The 20,017-nt window shown below is 42.0% G+C and overlaps 1 protein-coding gene across 1 annotated transcript in view; it reads right to left on the bottom strand.

The window, feature by feature from the left end:
* Window positions 1-2,090: 2,090 nt before the first annotated feature.
* The window catches only part of PKIB (cAMP-dependent protein kinase inhibitor beta), a 108,582-nt gene continuing 90,655 nt past the window's right edge, over window positions 2,091-20,017 (bottom strand). Inside the window, exons 2-4 of the mRNA XM_073335183.2 lie at window positions 10,106-10,170; window positions 7,914-8,100; window positions 2,091-2,972 (exon numbers count right to left, since the gene is read on the bottom strand). Coding sequence (XP_073191284.1) covers window positions 2,893-2,972; window positions 7,914-8,073 — 240 coding nt within the window. The 5' untranslated portion in view covers window positions 8,074-8,100; window positions 10,106-10,170 and the 3' untranslated portion in view covers window positions 2,091-2,892. The remainder of the gene's footprint in view (window positions 2,973-7,913; window positions 8,101-10,105; window positions 10,171-20,017) is intronic.

Below are 20,017 nucleotides of genomic sequence, written 5' to 3'. Positions count from 1 at the left end.
TTTAAGCATCCCAGAGAAATTAGGGCCCAACCCTGCAAGGTGCTGCGTGCCTCGTGTGAGTTTCTGAGCATGAAAGCCATGATCCTACAAACAGTTAAGCACATGCTTAACTCTACACGTGTGAGCAATTATGGGACTACTGTCATATAAAATTAAGCACATGTGTATGTGTGTGCCATATTGGACCTTATGTCCCATTGATTCGTTTCATTAGCATTCTAACAGAAAACTCCTGCAAAACACCTTCGGTTAATGAAAGCATTTGTTTAACATCAATGCATGTAACCCAGATTTCACTGTCAATGTACTGTAAGGTGCAGTGTTCAAAATAGCCAGTGCTCCAAATGTGAAGAAAAAGAAGGGGAATTCATATAGGCTGAAGCACCTGCTTCACTTTAAGCATGTGAGAAGTCCCACGTAATGGTACTTCACTGCTTAATTTTCATGGGACTACTCAGGTATTCAAAGTTAGGCACATGATTAAGTACCTTGCTGGAGCAGGCTGCCATGAAGGCCTGAAATGGGGACTGGGACACAGAACCAAGTCAGACCAGGCATTGCAAGTGCAATGCCAACTTTGAATTCCTGTTGTCTAATCCTTCCACTTTGCTTTTCTGATGCCATTTCCTTTGCTTTTTCAACCTTTGGCAGCGCTTTCATCTTGTTCTAGCGGAACAGTGTTTTTATAACTTGTGAAAAGCTATAGGACTTAGTTCCTGTTGGACAGGGGTCAGCAGGAAGTGGCAGAGCTCAGCTCCCGCTCAGTTCGGGGGAAACTCCTCCTTTGCTGAAAGGCCCACACAAGGCTTGCCTGGACTGGGAGGAAAGGGATGTGAAGGCACAGTATTTGTGCAGGGGTGCCTCTGCACACTCTGTGCCAGCTAGGAATGAGCTGATGTGGAGGGAAGATAGTAGTCTGGATAGGGAAATAGCAACGGAATCTGCACTTGTGTAGTCCAATGGCCAGTGATGTCTGCATAGGGGCTGCACAGGCACAGCCGTCTCTACTAGAGCTGGATGAAGTTTGGGGGGAAATCATTTGTTTGCTGAAAAATTCAGTTTTGGTGACTCGATTCTGGCCAACAAATTCCACATGTCCCTGTTGGCAAGGGAAGAGATTTTCAGGGCTAGGAAACAGCATGTGTCCCCACTTTATAACCTATAGCCCAATAGCTAAGGAATTTGCCTCGGAGGCAGGGAAACCTAGGTTTGACTCCTTGTTCTGAACTAGGGATTTGAACTCAGAATTCCCCTAACTGCTAGGCTATAGGCTATTCTAGGGTGGGCTGCTCTCAATTTCTCCTGAGGAAGTTGTTCCACTTTGTAGAAATACTTAAATATACATTGAACCAAAGAGAGAGTGTGTGTGAGAATGATTCTGATGAGCCTGGAGATCAAGGCACTCACCTGGAAGGTAGGAGATATGGATTCAAATCCCTCCTCTGAATTAGGCAGAGAAAAGATCACTTTGCTGTCTTATAGACTGGCCTACTGACTGTGATGCAGCCCTCCATCTTGCCTCTAGGCTAGGGTGTGCATTCATGCCCCTCTCCCTCTATAGGACAGCCAGCAGCATAAAGCCCCATTGCTCTGGCTCTGTGTGGGATTTATGATCATCATCCTTTGAGTATTGCCAATTTTCATGTATCATTAATACCTCCACCTGTAAGCCATATTCCAACAGAAACACAGTGTGCAAATAAAAGTGCCTGATTATCAGAATTAGCTGCACTCTATACCTTTGTAAGAATTTCAAATGACCATTGACTCCGATTTCAACAGAAGTGCATGCCTTTATGTGACTCCATATCCTGAATAATAAAGGGATACATGCAAAATATTTTCAGGGATACAATCTTTGTAACAAAACATGGAGGATCTTTTAGTGCAGGCAGAGAGTCTTTGTTTAAATATATTTTAGTAAACCCAGAATGAATGGAATAGCTCCATCATAAATAGACAAACCAAAAAACCACAAATGAAACAAAAGCATTGTGTATTATGGTACTTCTGATTCATTCCTTGCCATAAAGGAGGTACATCAAAGATTCAAGAAGACAAAAGAGATGGGATCTATTTAATATCCAGGGTGAGAGTAAACAATTTAAATCACTTACAAATGTTGCTCTTTTATTTTAAATACATCTGAACAAATAGAATATTGAGGCTGTGTACAGAAAAGACAGAAGTAGTATAATTGTTGGGAATAGAACAACCCAGAGATTATCTGCCTGGGGATAGGGTTGAATAAACTGAAGAGATTTTCAAAAAGTTTTTTGGTGTTTTAAGAAGCATATGGAAAAAAATGTTTTATTTCAAGGCTTTTTCACCCCATTTCTCTTCTCAAAGAGAACAAAAACCTCAAAGTTCCAAAAGTTTGTACATCATGGATGTGTGTGTTTCTTCTACCTTTAAAGATCAGAAACATCCCCTCCCTATCTGCATCCCAGTACACTTGACATAATCTCATCTTGGATGGGAAACAAGACTTGGTGTCACTGAAAAAAATAATTTGGAAAATTAATCAGGAGTTATATTTAGCATGGTTATTGTTTTGTACAGCTGTTAACCATAATCATTGAAATTATCAAAAAGGGTTTGGTTGGCTTAGTATCAATATGGTGCAACTGACAAGAATTTTAAAAAAAAATCACATATATTCTTTAGTTTTTTCCCGATTGAGATTTGTAGATTACTTGCTTTTTGATGGACTACAGTAGAAAACAGCAGGAAAACCCTAATTAGTAGCTGCAAATTAATGTCATCCAGACACAATTGTGTTGCATAGTCCTGCCCAGACCACTACAGTTTCTACTAGGACTTGGAATCTGTGAAAAACAGAACATTTGTAAAGTCTGTTGATGGACATTGTAAATCCACAGTCTCTAGAGATTAGGAGGCACTGCTTTTTCCTTCTATCTCTGGATTTTCCAACATGGTTTCGGATATTTCTCCACCCTCTGCTTCTTCATCTAAAGAGACATAATAAATACATGATAAAACTCCCAGCAGCATGCATTCTCATTCAAGAGGTTGGCCATTTAATCAAAGATAAATATTTACTGATCACTGCTAGCTCTTAACTACCACAGTGACAGATGTTTTAGCAAAACCACTTGACAGCTAGAATAGATAGCTTAGACAGATATGACTTGCATCTCATTTTCCAACAGCAATTCCCTATTGATGCTGAGTTGCTTGCCCTGTGCTTATACTGATCAATGGGTATTTTGTTGTAAGATTAAAACTGGAGATAATTTCTTTGATTTTTCTCCTGTCATTTCCAAAGATAAGAAAGAATTTCATATCTCTGAGTGTTGCTTGGTTGCAGACAGACAGAGAATGTTACAATTTATGGGGGTGCCAGTTATGGTATGACTGACTTTTCTTAGCACTGAAATGCTTCATAGACTCCACTTTGCCTTTGCAAGGTGAAGATTTTCTTTCTGATTTAGAACGTGTACTCTTTTATGGACTGGGTTAGAGTGATCCTTTGAATACAACAAAACCATGGTAGCCTGAAAAGATCATTAAAATAGAATTCTACTGTATATCTTCTGACGTATTATACTGTTAATTCTTTACCACTGATTAAGTATACAAGTAAATGTAAACTGCCCTCTATTTTGTTTTCTTTACTGCTCAGCAGCCCTTTCTAAAACTATACTGCCCTCAAGCCACAGGTGGTATATCCGCTGATGTCAATGGGATTTGCACACTCAAATTTAGGGCAGACTATGGCTTTTAGGGATCTGTTCAGACCAGGTAGCTCTGATTTAAGTATACAGTACTTGGCTGTGGAGCTCTCTGAGTCTTATGAATTTTGACTGTCAGAACCTAAGTGGTAAATTTTCAGCAAGCAGCCCGGAGAACTTGCCATAAAACTACCATTAGCAAGAAGAAGAACTGTGTATCTTATATCCACCAGAGTGAAAATATGCAACTAAGCATAATTCTGGAGCCAGTGCTCCCTAGCATCACAAGCTCCATTCTGCAGGATTCTGAGCAACTGCTGGAGGTGCTGAGCCCCCTCAACAACCAGAGAAGTTACTGGAAGTTGAGAGCAGCCCCTTCATGAGTTGCTTAGCACCCTGATTGAGCTGCTCATGCTCGCATCCAGCTGCAATGAGCTAGCTCTAATTCTAGAGCAGGGGTTCTCAAACTGTGGGTCGGGACCCCTCAGGGGGTCATAGGGTTATTACATGGGGGACTGCGAGCTGTCAGCCTCCACCCCAAACTGCACTTTGCCTCCAGCTTTTATAATAGTGTTAAATATATAAAAAGTGGTTTTAATTTTGTAAGGGAGGGCTTGCTATGTGAAAGGGGTCACCAATACAAAAGTTTGAGAACCACTGTTTTAGAGTGACGGTGGTGACAGATAATTTATCCTCTGCTCTTAGGCCTTGCACAGCTAGTGCTGATTGGCTGAGAAAGAAGCCATACTGGGGTCATCTGCCACTAAGTAAGAACTTTATTGAGCTGTTTTCAAAGTAGCAGCCGTGTTAGTCTGTATCCGCAAAAAAAACCAGGAGTACTTGTGGCACCTTAGAGACTAACAAATTTATTAGAGCATAAGCTTTCAAGATGGCCCATTTAGACAGTTGACAAGAAGGTGTGAGGATACTTAACATGGGGAAATAGATTCAATATGGGTAATGACCCAGCCACTCCCGGTCTCTATTCAAACCCAAGTTAATGGTATCTAGTTGGCATAATAATTCAAGCTCAGCAGTTTCTCATTAGAGTCTGTTTTGAAGCTTTTCTGTTGCAGAATTGCCACCCTTAAGTCTTTTACTGAGTGGCCAGAGAGGTTGAAGTGTTCTCCTACTGGTTTTTGAATGTTATGATTCCTGATATCAGATTTGTGTCCATTTATTCTTTTGCGTAGAGACTGTCCGGTTTGGCCAATGTACATGGCAGAGGGGCATTGCTGGCACATAATGGCATATATCACATTGGTAGATGTGTAGGTGAACAAGCCTCTGATAGTGTGGCTGATGTGATTAGGTCCTATGATGGTGTCCCTTGAATAGCTATGTGGACAGAGTTGGCAACGGGCTTTGTTGCCAAGATAGGTTCCTGGCTTGGTGTTTTTTGTTGTGTGGTGCGTGGTTGCTGGAGAGTATTTGCTTCAGGTAAGAAACACATTTTTTCCCCCCAACAACTAAGCTTTCCAGAGGCTAAAATGAAACAAATGGGAGGAATCTTTCTTGATCTCCAGCTGTTTTGTTTACTCTATTTTATTCAATTTAGTTCTCTCTCTCTCTCAAGGGTGATTGTGCCTAACTATATAAAGCTTAATACATTTTTTTTAAACCAATGAATATTTCATTGGGCTTGGCTAATGCAGTGTTTCCACCTCCACAGCTCCAGCTGTGAATAACAGCCCAAATCCACAGTGTTCTCAGCTACATCCCATTCAGTAATCGAAATGGCAGCTTCCCAGTGGTGCAGTGGTTAAAAAAAAAAAAAAAAAGAGATGTGGGTAAATGAACCAAAACTAAACTCTAGATTCCCCAAATGCAAAGTTGGTGATCTCCATTTACCTGCATTTACCCTCATTACACTATTGCAGCTCCCCTTTCCCCAGTCTGAGCATAAAGGGACCCATGCTGAGCTCAGAGTAGAAAGATTTATTACAGTTCTTGTAAAATGAAATCTTATACGTTGGCCAACATAAATAATTCTCATTATATTTATCAAGAATGTGGTGGAGTGGACTCTTAGGGTATGTCTACATTGCAATTAAAAACTCATGGTTGGCCCATGCCAGCTGACTCAGACTCAAGCTAAAAGGCTGTTTAATTGCATTGTAGATGCTGGGGCTTGTGCTGGGGTTTGGGTTCTAGGATCTTGTGCAGTGGGAGGGTCCCAGAACTTCGGCTGCAGTCTGAGCCTGAACTTCTACACTGCAATTGAACAGCCCAAGCCCCACAAACCCAAGTCAGCTGGCACAGGCCAGCCCCGTGTGACATTACACTCAATATGTTTGACAGAAATATGTTTATAAGTGTAAATGTGATGGAACTGGAATATGCTTTATGCGAAAGGTCTCTTGTAAGGTATCATTACAAAGCTTATGATCTACTGAGTGTGTTCATCCTATTTGTATGAATGTATCATTCTTGTATCTGAAACTAGAAATATGAAGTATTACTCTGAAGTACTATTGTAACAATGCAAAGTGTGGGCCATTAATGGTGGCTTGGAATCTTGATGGCTCCCATCAACTAGGACATTGGTTGTGAATGGCTCTGTTTACTTGTGAGCCTTCCTGTATACCTGGGTGCCAGTGAGTAATGAAGTCTCACAGGACATGTGAACATGTCACCTCGTACTGGAATCTATCTTAAACCTGGTGCGTTTCCATTTAGAAGGAAGGGTGGGAACCAAGAGAGAGACAAAGGATTGCCGCCTTGTGCCAAAAATATAAAAGGGGGTGGAACAGAACAAAGGGGGCTGCCAGTCATGAGAAATCCCCTAGCTACCACCTGAGCTGGAACTAACAAGAACTGTACTGGGGAAAGGAACTGGGCCCAGACTAAGAGCTTGTCTACACTGGCAATTTATAGCGCTGCAACTTTCTCGCTCAGAGGTGTGAAAAAACACCCCCCTGAGCGCAGCAAGTTGCAGCGCTGTAAAGCGCCAATGTAGACAGTGCACCCGCACTGGGAGCCATGCCAAAGGTTATGGGCTTAATCTTCAGCAAGGGAGATTTAGGATAGACATTAGAAAAACAGGTTGGACAAATACCTGTCAGGGATGGTCTAGGTTTGTTTGGTCCTGCTTCAGCATTGGGGGCTGGACTCAATGACTTCTCGAGGTCTCTTCCAGCCCTACATTTCTATAATTCTTCTTTCTGTGCCCGTCTCTCTCCCCGTCTACATTATAATGCTCTGCCCTTTAACTTTGTGCTTCTGTTCTCCACACACATACATCCAAAATTTCTGATTCTTTCTCCACCCTTTTCATTTCAAGCCAGCAGGTGGCAAGTTGATACCTTTTTGCTCCTCTACGTAAGTGCTCTATCTTCCTGTGGGATCTGCTGAGAAAAGGTCTGCCTGTTCATTACCCTCTTGCAAGTCCCCCGTGATCCACAGTGGGGTGGAAATATCAGTTATAGAACCTCAGAGATATATGAAACTGCAGATAAGACAATCATGGAAGATAAATAATAAGAACAGCTTCTCTCTTTGAGAGCCCCCAGGGGCCAGAAACTAGCTGAGAATCCCCTTCAGTTGAGCAAACTCTCAGCTGGGGTAAAGCTGGTGTAGCTGTCCCCTCACCACCCCTTCGTGGGTGGACCTGGCAGAGGAGGACAAGGCAGAACACAGCTCTCCTCCACAAATTCACAGCTGAAATATGGTCCCCTGGGGTGAAATCCAGCTCTAGTAAGTTAGGAACATCCCTAGATGGTGCTGATTTATGCTTGAGTTGGGCCCAAAGCTGCTGTGGTTTCAGAATTGGGGTGCTGCAAGTGGCTTCCTGACACCTCTTGCCCTCCTGTGCTGAGACCCCAGTGCAGAAGAGAATCTGGCACATAAGGCAAGTAACTGACTAACAAGATGATCGGTGGCACAACAGTGTTGTGGTGTTGGTGGTTGTTTCTTGTTGTTGTTGCTGCTGCATGGATTTGGAATTCATCGTATAATTCCAGCTCCCCAGCTAGCGAACAACGGGCATAAGGATGGATACGGCAATTTTAGCTGAAGTCTGGTATAAAATTAACCTGTCCCAATTAATGGGCACAACTAATGGCTGCTTTGGAAAACAGATGCAGATTTAGTTCTAGCTGGAGAAGAAATACTACCATTGCACTTGACGACAAAACTGAGAGAAATGGTGAAGGTCTTGGAAGAAAATGGAGGATAACTACATGAAACCCTTAGTTCTCACCAATTTGTAGGCATTACCTTGTGACACAGAAAGTTCAGCTAGTTTGTGTGGCAGGTCTGAAGTCCCTGCCCCAGCCCCAGCCCCAGCAGGAGAGCCCAGAATATCTGGTAAGGCATTTCGGCGGCCTGCCCTTCCCGATGCTGCAAAATCTGTGACCACAGGCTCCACATCAGTCATTTCTGACTTCTTTCTTCATAGCAAGGTCTGCAAACAGAACACACACCAAAACAAACAAACAAACAAAAAAAGCCATAGTCTGTCTTGAAACATGTAGTAATCCTGTTACATAACAATGGAAGGTGAGTCAGCTTCTGGATAATCAAATGTCAATGGCTTGTGAAAAGTGACCAGCTAGTGCTTTCTTAATAAATGTCACATACTTCAATACCCTGCTGCCATAACTTTATCTATGCTCTGAGAAAACATTTCACTGTTCATTCCTTCTGTTTCCATTTGTACTTTAGCAGAACAAACACAGCCTAGCATAATGGATAGCTCTCAGTACCAACAAGGTACCAATAAATAGAGGCAGCTTTTCTATGAGCCACTTGTATATGGGTGTGTGTGTGTCTTGATCCCCTTTCTTTTTTCTCTCTCTCTCTTTGTACTTGGTTTTACCAGACAGTCACTTGGAAGGGAATTGAAACTCTGCCTTGCTATGTTGTCTCCGAGAAACACTCAGTGAGTTGTATTAATTAATCATTGATAATTATTATTATTATCCTTATTTAGGCTGATGCAAAATCCTTCCACAACTGGAGCAAGGTGTAAAGAAAGAACTCTGTGCTTTAGTTCTGACAAAAAACTAAACATAAAATCTCACAATTCCATAAAAGTCCTTTATCCTGCAAGTACAGGTGCTTTTACTTTGCCCTGTTCCCTCAGAAATACTTTTAGTTAGGTTTAAATAAGACTTGTTGTCTCTTACAAATAATGTCCTTGTGTAAATAGGTAGAACCAATATTTCCCTATGCACTAAAAAGCCTGCTTCAAAGCCCACTGAAGTCAGTGGAAAGGCTCTCATTGACTGCAGTGGGCTTTGGATCTGGCCTTAGGGGACTGAGAAAAGTTATTTGCCTGCAAAAGTGTTTGCAGGATCTGGCCCTGGCATATCAGCTGAGGTGGGAGTGTCTGCACCCAAAGGGGCGAGCTGGGTTGGGGTGGGCTGAATAGAGTTGCAAAGTGTAATGTGTATGTATAGTTTGTAACAATTACAAATAGTAACTGAAATCAACGGCAACAAAACAATTTGTCCATGACACAAATCATTTGTGGTAACAAGAAGAGTAATTTCTATCAATCAAATACTACTTGCTCTATTTAAAGTAATATTTACTTCCTTTTGCGAAGTTTGACAGTCTTTTTAATAAATAAGGTCCGTACTTTAAATGGGGAGGGGAGAGGAGGTGTGGTCTGAATGGAAGACTAGGAATTTTGGGGTCCTGACTGACATTCTTCATGGCAATTGTCCCTATTCAGAAGAGATTTTTTTTAAAGGAAAATATAAACCATGTTGCCACTCTGTTTTCTCCTGTCTAGACTGCGGCTTATAAAACGTTTCATTTCTATAGCACTTTTCACTTGAGAAGCATAAAGCATTTTACAGTCACTAGTAATGTCAGCCTCATAACACCCCGGTGTGGTAGGTCTCCATTTCCCATCTTCTAGATGGGAAAATTGAGGCAGAAAGAGATTAAACACGATTTGCTCAAGGTCACACAGGAAGGCTCTGGCAGATCCAGAAATAGAACCCATCTCACCTGACTCCTAGTCCTGTGTTTTAGCCACAAAGACGATTCTTCCTCCCTTCTTGTAAATTCCTTGCCATTGTTTAGCTCCAATTTCAAGCATAAATATTCTAAATTCATCTTTGCATTTGTCAAGAGCTAAATATACTTTAAAAATTAATGGCCAGTAGTGACAGGCATGAGCGAACTGTTTCACACAACATGAATGTGTAAATGAACCGCTCTATTTAAACAAGTGCAGCCCCTGTAAGTGCAGACTCGGTGGGAGGTGGAACCTTCTTGCCTTGAATACAATGGTCACAGGTTCAAATCCTGGCCAATCTTGCCCATATATGATTTAAATAAATATAAACTGATATAATCATCCATCTAATATGCTATCCTGACAAGAAATGCTGAAAGGAGAGATTATGTATTGCATATACATTATTCATCATAAATATTTGTCTGTTTTTACTTACTTCCTAGAGGAGTTCTGCAGTTATTGCTCATGTGCTCTGTCTTCTCATGACAGCAAGGAAAGAGGCTGCAAATCAGATTTCAAAACAGAAAAGAGCAAGACTGTAATCAGTGTCTTCCTTAGCCATTAAACTTTTAAACGTTGTTATTTGTTCCCGGAGCCCAGCCCCCAGTACCACAAGCAGCTCCTTCCTCTTTTGAGCTAGCCAGTCAAGTATTGTGCTGGATCTAGCCAGACCAGTATTGTTCCTCTTTGACTGCAGTTTTTAAAGATACGTGGTGTCGTTGTAGCCATGTTGGCCCCAGGATATTAGGGGGGCACAGTGGGTGAGGTAATATCTTTTATTGGACTAAGCAGACAAATCACGAAATACACATATTTTTGAAGCCTTTTTTTTCCTCCCAGTCTTTTCCCTGAATGCAAGGCTTACTCGCAGACACATTACTGTGGTTATTCTGCTTGGGAGGACTGACTAATCCTCATGAAATGTCATAGTGCCGGACATTGGTTTTGCTCCCAGTTCACACAAGAAACAGAAAGAAAAAAAAATCTCCATTTGGTATTCTTAAACATGTCTGTCTTTTTTAAAAAGAAAAGGAGGACTTGTGGCACCTTAGAGACTAACCAATTTATTTGAGCATAAGCTTTTGTGAGCTACAGCTCACTTCATCGGATGCATACTGTGGAAAGTGTAGAAGATCTTTTTATACACACAAAGCATGAAAAAATACCTCCCCCCACCATGCTTTGTGTGTATAAAAAGATCTTCTACACTTTCCACAGTATGCATCCGATGAAGTGAGCTGTAGCTCACAAAAGCATATGCTCAAATAAATTGGTTAGTCTCTAAGGAGCCACAAGTCCTCCTTTTCTTTTTGCGAATACAGACTAACATGGCTGTTACTCTGAAACCTGTCTTTTTTAAATCTTCATACATGGTTCTTAAGAAAATACACTTTCTGCCCACCATCAAAGAAAGAGTTATATTCCTTAACACTGTCATCTTTTGAAAGTCCATTTTTTAAGAAGCCTTCCTGTATCAGAGAACTATACTCAAGAACATCTGGAAAAGATGACATATAATAACTAAGAGTTAATGGGCCAGAGCCATATTAAGATTTATTCTGTATCTTGATGGACTCTCAATGCATGGTCAACATCATTTAAGTCATATTTTATTCATGAAAAGCTTTCCATTGTTTTCACTTATAAATAATAATAATACTTTGTGCTCTTCTGGCATTTTTCTCCAAAGATCTCTGGCTACAAGAGCGCTTTCATGTGACAGCAGCCTAGGCCCCTATTAAATGATATACTGCCTGCAGTGCAAAAGAGAGGAAAATGACACCTTAGCTATGCAATTCCTGTGTTTTCATAACCTCTTATGTTGCGATATGCTCTGATGGCATTACTACCTACTGCTAAGAATTTCTTCTATACTTAGGACTCCCTCATAATACATGCTGTCAAGGTTCCTTCCCCACTCTGAACTCTAGGGTACAGATGTGGGGACCTGCATGAAAGACCCCTTAAGCTTATTTTTACCAGCTTAGGTTAAAACTTCCCAAGGTACAAACTTTGCCCTGTCCTTGAACCGTATGCTGCCACCACCAAGCGTTTTAAACAAAGAACAGGAAAAGAGCCCACTTGGAGACGACTTCCCCCAAAATATCCCCTCAAGTCCTACACCCCCTTTCATTGGGAGGGCTTGATAAGAATCCTCACCAATTTGTACAGGTGAACTGTCATAAATATAAAGGGAAGGGTAAACCCCTTTGAAATCCCTCCTGGCCAGGGGAAAGCTCCTCTCACCTGTAAAGGGTTAAGAAGCTAAAGGTAACCTCGCTGGCACCTGACCAAAATAACCAATGAGGAGACAAGATACTTTCAAAAGCTGGGAGGAGGGAGAGAAACAAAGGGTCTGTGTCTGTCTGTATGCTGCTCTTGCCAGGGACAGAACAGGAATGGAGTCTTAGAACTTTTAGTAAGTAATCTAGCTAGGTATGTGTTAGATTATGATTTCTTTAAATGGCTGAGAAAAGAATTGTGCTGAATAGAATAACTATTTCTGTCTGTGTATCTTTTTTGTAACTTAAGGTTTTGCCTAGAGGGGTTCTCTATGTTTTTGAATCTAATTACCCTGTAAGATATCTACCATCCTGATTTTACAGGGGGGATTTCTTTATGTCTATTTACTTCTATTTTTTTATTAAAAGTCTTCTTGTAAAAAACTGAATGCTTTTTCATTGTTCTCAGATCCAAGGGTTTGGGTCTGTGGTCACCTATGCAAATTGGTGAGGCTTTTTATCCAACATTTCCCAGGAAAGGGGGGGTGCAAGTGTTGGGAGGATTGTTCATTGTTCTTAAGATCCAAGGGTCTGGGTCTGTTGTCACCTAGGCAAATTGGTGAGGCTTTTTACCAAACCTTGTCCAGGAAGTGGGGTGCAGGGTTTTGGGAAGTATTTTGGGGGGAAAGACGTGTCCAAACAGCTCTTCCCCAGTAACCAGTATTAGTTTGGTGGTGGTAGCGGCCAGTCCAAGGACAACGGGGGGGAATATTTTGTACCTTGGGGAAGTTTTGACCTAAGCTGGTAAAGATAATCTTAGGAGGTTTTTCATGCAGGTCCCCACATCTGTACCCTAGAGTTCAGAGTGGGGGAGGAACCTTGACATGAACACAGACCCAAACCCTTGTATGTTAAGAACAATGAAAAAGCAATCGGGTTCTTAACAGAAGAATTTTAATTAAAGAAAAGGTAAAAGAATCACCTCTGTAAAATCAGGATGGTAAATACCTTACAGGGTAATCAGATTTAAAACATAGAGAATCCCTCTAGGCAAACCCTTAAGTTACAAAAAGACACAAAAACAGGAATATACATTCCATCCAGCACTGCTTATTTTACCAGCTTATTTTACCTCATTAAACAAAAGGAAATCTAACATATTTCTAGCTAGATTACTTACTAACTAACAAAAAGAAAAGGAGTATTTGTGGCACCTTAGAGACTAACAAATTTATTTGAGCATAAGCTTTTGTGAGCTACAGCTCATTTCATCGCATGAATTCAGTGGAAAATACAGTGGGGAAATTTATATACATAGAGAACATGAAACAATGGGTGTTACCATACACACTGTAACAAGAGTGATCACTTAAGGTGAGATATTACCAGTAGGAGAGCGGGTGGGTGGGGGAAACCTTTTGTAGTGATAATCAAGGTGGGCCATTTCCAGCAGTTGACAAGAACGTCTGAGGAACGGTGGGGGGTGGAATAAACATGGGGAAATAGTTTTACTTTGTGTAATGACCCATCCACTCCCAGTCTCTATTCAAGCCTAAGTTAATTGTATCCAGTTTGCAAATTAATTCCAATTCAGCAGTCTCTCATTGGAGTTTATTTTTGAAGTTTTTTTGTTGTAATATTGTGACTTTTATATTTGTAATCGAGTGACCAGAGAGATTGAAGTGTTCTCCGACTGGTTTTTGAATGTTATAATTCTTGACATCTGATTTGTGTCCATTTATTCTTTTACACAGAGACTGTCCAGTCTGACCAATGTACATGGCAGAGGGGCATTGCTGGCACATGATGGCATATATCACATTGGTAGATGTGCAGGTGAACGAGCCTCTGATAGTGTGGCTGATGTGATTAGGCCCTATGATGGTGTCCCCTGAATAGATATGTGGACACAGTTGGCAATGGGCTTTGTTGCAAGGATAGGTTCCTGGGTTAGTGGTTCTGTTGTGTGGTGTGTGGTTGCTGGTGAGTATTTTACTAACTAACAGGAATTGTAAGGTTGCATTCCTGATCTGTTCCAGGCAAAGGTATCACACAGACAGACAGACCCTTTGTTCCCCCCCTCCAGATTTGAAAGTATCTAGTCCTCTCATTGGTCATTTTGGGTCAGGTGCCAGCTAGGTTACCTTAGCTTCTTCATCCTTTACAGGTAAAAGGGTTTTGCCTCTGGCCAGGAGGGATTTTATAGCATTATATACAGAAAGGTGGTTACCCTTCCCTTTATATTTATGACATATGACATATTTATGACATATATGCTAATACTATTACTGCTGGGAAGAGGGAAACATTTTGAAGAGCTTGCCACTACCACTGTATCTCCCACCATATGAGGAATCTGCTATCAAATATTCCAGTTAGACTGTATCCTGGGAGTTTTTCTCAATTCTTCACTGTTTTTGGATGCCAAATTAGTTACAGCTGCCTTTCTGTCACTTGAGACCAGTAAAGCGGTTGCAGATGATGGGTTAGCCAATCCTAGCCATTGCGACTTCCAGGCTGGGTCCACACACCTCGCTGTACTTGGCAATGAATGTCCTGACCTTAAAAATACTCTGGTCCAAAATGCAGCAGCCTGGCCCTTAGGCAACACCAGCTTTAAAGAGCTCATCAACCCACTTCTCTGTTCTCTCCACAGACCTCCCTCCCCATAGAAAACCAATATATTGGCCCTCTTCTTTAAGACTTTCTATGGCAATGGGCCAATGTGTGCTCTCAATAAGGGACCAAGACCTCCCTCAGTAGTGACATTCCACTGGAACAATGACACTGTCAACTTCAAGGGTGAAGCTCACAAGAGCAGGGGAGAGATCGGTCTAAGCAACTGGCCAAAGACTCTGGAATTCCAGAAGAGGGGACAATGATCACAGACCTCACGGGCCCTTACAAATAAACATAAAACTTATTTCTTTATCCTAATCTTCCCACAATAGCACCCAGAGCAACACCAAAAAAAAAAAAAAAAAAAGAAGAGAGGGGGATGAAGAGAAATTCACACACATACATTAAAAGAGGAGAATGTTCAGCTGAATATTTCCCCAAAATGAACTAATGAGAGCCTATTTGTTGGACTCTGGCTCAATCTCTCCCTCCTCTATAGGAAGATGCTGGAAAGTAATTTCCTCTCCTCTCTTAATGTATAGTGATGGGTACTTAGCAGGAACCTAGACAGATAGATACTTGAATAGCACCTTTCATCACAGTTTCTCGGTATGATTTTCAAATGTGAATAAAACTCAGAACACACTGGGAAGGAGAGTATTGCAACTATTTTACAGATGGGTAAAGGGAAGCACAGACAAGTGTAAGTGACTGGCACAATCTCACACATGGAGTCAAGAACCAAATCCAGATGTCTTGAGTCCCACTTCCCTATGCTAACCACTGAACAACACACTTCCCAGTAACTAACATGCAAAAATTACTCAAACCACAGTAAGGTTAAAGCAGAAAGGAAAATAAAATCCTCAACTTGGATTTCCCCCCACCACCATCCCTTTAGTTTCTTAATGAATGACAACAATGGAAGCCAGGACATGGCAAACTGGTTTTCCCCACATCCTGAGCGCTGACCACATGGGCCTCTGCACTCTACTTCATGACTCAGAAGGAGAATGCACATGTGCCATTCCACACAGTGAGACTGAATTCATCCCTGCATCATCCTTTTCAATCCATTTACAATGAAGCAGCATGTATGAGTTTTTCCACAACTCTTGACATATTCTTGGTCTCATGTGGTTATACTGGTTACTTATGAGCTTGGGGATAACACTTAACCTTTGTTATTTGTACTCAGAACGTTTTTAATTCCTATTGGCTCCCTCTGTTCTCTGAAGCCTGACATGTTTGTGTTCCTGCTTGGGTCTTATGTTCTGGACCTGACACTTACTTGTTATGGCATTTGTGCACTGGGTAATTTCCAGCTCTAGGGCTACTTTTGGATCTGCTCCAAGCTGACAGAATGCATTTACATATGATTCTCTTAGTATTTTTAAGGTCACACTTAAAACGTGGTATTGTTGGTAATTGTCCAGTCCTCTCAGCTGGATTACAGCAATGCAATGTACCTGAGGACTTCAGTGCTTAGGAAACTCCAGCTAGTACAGAACTCTGCTGCACATCTCAGCAACACTGGCTAATGTGAACACATCAGGCCTGTCTTCTGCTCTCTACACTGGCTTCCCATAAAATGTCAAATCAAGTTCAAGCTCTCAGTCCTTATGTTCAAGGAGCTGCTGGGTCTGGGCCCAGGGTATCTAAAAAAAAACTAAAGCTCTGGGGTGAAGACTGTGGTCAACAACTTTTACACCTCTGGCACAATGGAACTCTCTTAACATAAGGGTAAAATTTGTATGTGCAGGAGACAGCTTCTTGCAAGCCGGTCCAAGACTGTGGAACAAACTCCCCTGGGAAGTAAGGACCATCACAAACCTCACCACTTTCTGCTCTGTGTTAGAAAAAAAAATTCCAGAACAAAACACTCAACTGCACACAGCACTCCACCCTGGGGAGAGGATGATAGAACAAATGCACGTCAGATGTGTGGTCATGCTGCTTAATGCACTACTGGGAGGCACATAGATACTACAGTGAGAAGCATGGTATTACAAAATCCATACAGACTAGAATAGGTTCAGTGTGGGTTTGATATTTGGTTTGTGTAGCACTGATACACATTGAAGTTACTTTATAAAATCAAATAACATTAGTAACTGTCCAGCTTTTCCACTGAAGAAGAAAAAATAGGGGGAGGCATGATGCTGATAATTGTTTCACAAACGGTTGTCAGTAAGTAAAATGTAGGCGAAATATAGTGACATTTGCTGAAGACTGTCAATACTAGCCAAGAAAACCATCACATTCCAAATGACTTTGGAAGCGCACAAGCTGTGACAGATAACAGCCTTAGTCACATCTACAAGTGAGGTAATGCATCTAGAGAGAAAAACAAAAACCAGATAAAGCCTATTGTATTTGCACGTGGCTAAAATAAATCAATCACGCCCAGACCCAGCTTTGAACAATAAATTAAGCTCAGTGGCGAACCAAGCCAAATGCTGTCTCCAGTGTTGCGGCCATTCAGTCTTACACTGTTTCTGTTCCCTATTGAATAAGTGGCATAAACATACAATGTGCCCCCAATGCATGTATCATGGCTTTATAGGGGCTGTGTAATGCCCCCAGCCTTTCAACCACCTCCCAGGAGTAACCCCATTAGCGTGCCAGAACTCAAGGGTCCACCCAAAATACCAGGGTGAGCTCCGGAGCTATCTACATCCAGGATTGTGCCTTTGGGCCCCAGCACCCTTCTTTCTCACTCTGTGGCTCTCACCAGCAACTTCAACTGAGATCAGACTGCTGAGAGATGTTTTAGCCTTTTAGGGAGCAATGCAACCCAGCAAGCATCTGCAGCGACACCAGGAAGCCTTTTCAAAACAAGGTAGCATTATTAGCCAACAGGAGTACAGCATCCAAAAATTCTTAGATTAGTATGGAAAAGCCAAGCTCAACTGGGAGTTCAGTATTAGTAGAAGAAATGGCCACACAGTGCTGTGCTCACCTGGGAGCCATCCTGGCTCCCTGGCTCTCTGTCTGTGAGCCCAGTTCTTAACAGCCACCTGAAACCTCATTCCTTTGTTCTCCTGGATCCAGCTATGCTGTGTTCACATGTTTATTCTGCTTTGGTTTCCCAGTTAGTTAGCATTTATGTCCCAGTCTTTGGTAAACTAAGGCACACATATGGCTCCTAAACATATTCCCAAAAATGCCTACATTCATCACAGGACAGAATATACTTCTTGAGTGTATCCCAAAGGCCCCATATCCTTACTCCATTCATGATCCACCTTTTCCCTGATTCCTATTGGAAAACGTGCTGACTGGCAATGACAAGCTTGAGGAGTAGTTTGGGAATCATTTACATGTCCTATTTAATAGGCCAGATTTATCAGGACACTCTGGATGCTATAGCCAGTCAGCTAAACTAGGTGTCTGGCTGTTTTGCATTGCCAGAGTAGGACAAAGCAGCCAGAGAGTACCGCTGAATTTGGCCTTATATATATTGCATTTATTTAGCTCTGATAGTATACTTGTATGTGGGTGTGTACATATACAGTGTGCCTCAATCTGTTCATTTGTCTATCGTTGCATTATGAACTCCTTTGGGCAGGGATTGAGCCTTCTTTTCTATCTGGAAAGTGCCTAACTAGGATCTTGTGGGTGCTGCCAGAAAATCAATAAACAAATATATAATCCAGCAATTAGTTACACCATAATTAGATTTCTTATTATATGCAGCAAATGCTGCCATTTTCAAATTAGATTTTTTCAAATTTATTCCATCCCTGGAGAAAAAAAACCCTACCAAACAAGACGCTCCAGTGCATGCAGTTTTCTCCCTCAGTGTGACAGATGTTAGTTACATCACTTAGGCCCCAGATCCACAAAGGGACTTGGGTGCTGCAACACAATGTCACAGAGCCTAACTTTTAGGTACTGAAAACAAAATCACAGAAACAACACTGAGATCTACGAAGTCTGAGCTGGGCAACTAGACTCCCTATACAATTAAAAGGGGACAGCTAGGCACCTTAGACTGTGATCCACAAAGCCAGCACACTAGGTGGGGAGCTGTCTAAGCTAGTCAATGGGAGATGCTGACCAGAGGGATGTGTGTGAAGACCCACCCCATCATAGAGATAGGCACCTAAGTCTGGGCTGCAGGGGGGTGTTTATCTCTGCTTGCAATCCATAAATTGGGGGGAAATAGGCACTTGCCCAAGTCATGTGACTCACAGCCTAAGTAGCAACAAAATAGCTAGTTCAATGCTTGATCATCATGCTTACAACAACATGTCAGTAACTGGCCCAGCATGCCCGCATACGGACATGTAAGCCTGAGGACTCTGTATTGGAATCACAATTAGAGTTCATATCCTCAAGAAATAATGTGATCCCACCATTTTATTAACTGTTCTTTTTATTTAAATCCCACCTGTCATTTGCTATGGTTTCAGAGAGATAGAAATTATTTCATAAGCATGGCACATGCTGCACATACAACTGTCTGCATCGCGGCTGCAGAGTCATCATGTGCCTAGCTGGCCACCATAAACAGACATCTAACATCCCCATCACAAAATCAGACAGCTCCCCTTGCTCATCGATGGATGAGGTCCTGGTCAGATGGAAAACACATTATGAAAGCATGCTGGACCACATGCCTGCTGACAACTGTCCAGAGCTACATGTCTTGGCAAACTGCACAGCTGAAGACCCAGGGATGAACACTGATCTTCCATCACTTGAGGATGTGCTGCTGGACCCGATGGTATTCCACCTGAGCTCCTCAAAAAAATGGTGACCTTGGAACCAGTGAGCATCAGCTTGCACCAACTGTTCTTAAAAGTGTGGGCTTTAAGAAAAGTATCAGCAGAATGGAAGATAGCATCATAGTGTCCTGTACAAAAGTAAAGGCTCTCGCTCTGAGTGTGGCAGCTGCAGGCCAATCTTATTGTTATTGCTCCCTGGAAAGGTCTCTGTTCAGATTCTGCTTGGTGGGATGCAGCCACTCCTTCATAGACATCATCATCCACAGCAATCAGGTTTCACTTTTGGGTAGTGAACAATGGATGCTGTCATTACCTTCCAGCTTCTGGCTGAGCTGCACCGAGAACGTAACTGCCCACTTCACATGGCATATATTGACATCAAAGTGGCCTTCGATTCAGTCAATAGACCAGCATTTTGGCTCTCACTGAAAGGAGTTGTTCTGCTCAGATGTTCTGCTAAATCTGGTGCATGATCTTTACATTGGTACTGGTGCAAAAGTATGTGTTGGTTCCTGGCTTTCACTGCATTTCTATACAACTTTGGGTGTTCAGCAGGGATATATTCTTGTCCCGGCACTATTCTGTTGAGCTACCAACTGGATATTAAACTCACTGCTCCACAGGTCAGACTCAAGATTGGCCAAGAAGTGTTCACCAGCCACGATTACACTGACGACACTGCCTTGTTTGCGGACAAGAAAGAAAATTTCAGACCCACCTTCCAAGGTCTCTAAGACGCTGCCCACATTACATGGTTGAACATCTCATAGCAGA

Source organism: Lepidochelys kempii, chromosome 3 (genome assembly GCF_965140285.1).
Source record: "Lepidochelys kempii isolate rLepKem1 chromosome 3, rLepKem1.hap1, whole genome shotgun sequence".
In the NCBI taxonomy this organism is placed as follows: Eukaryota; Metazoa; Chordata; order Testudines; family Cheloniidae; genus Lepidochelys; species Lepidochelys kempii.
The sequence above is the reverse complement of the archived record's forward strand: the minus strand, read 5'-3'. Positions and strand labels throughout refer to the sequence as shown.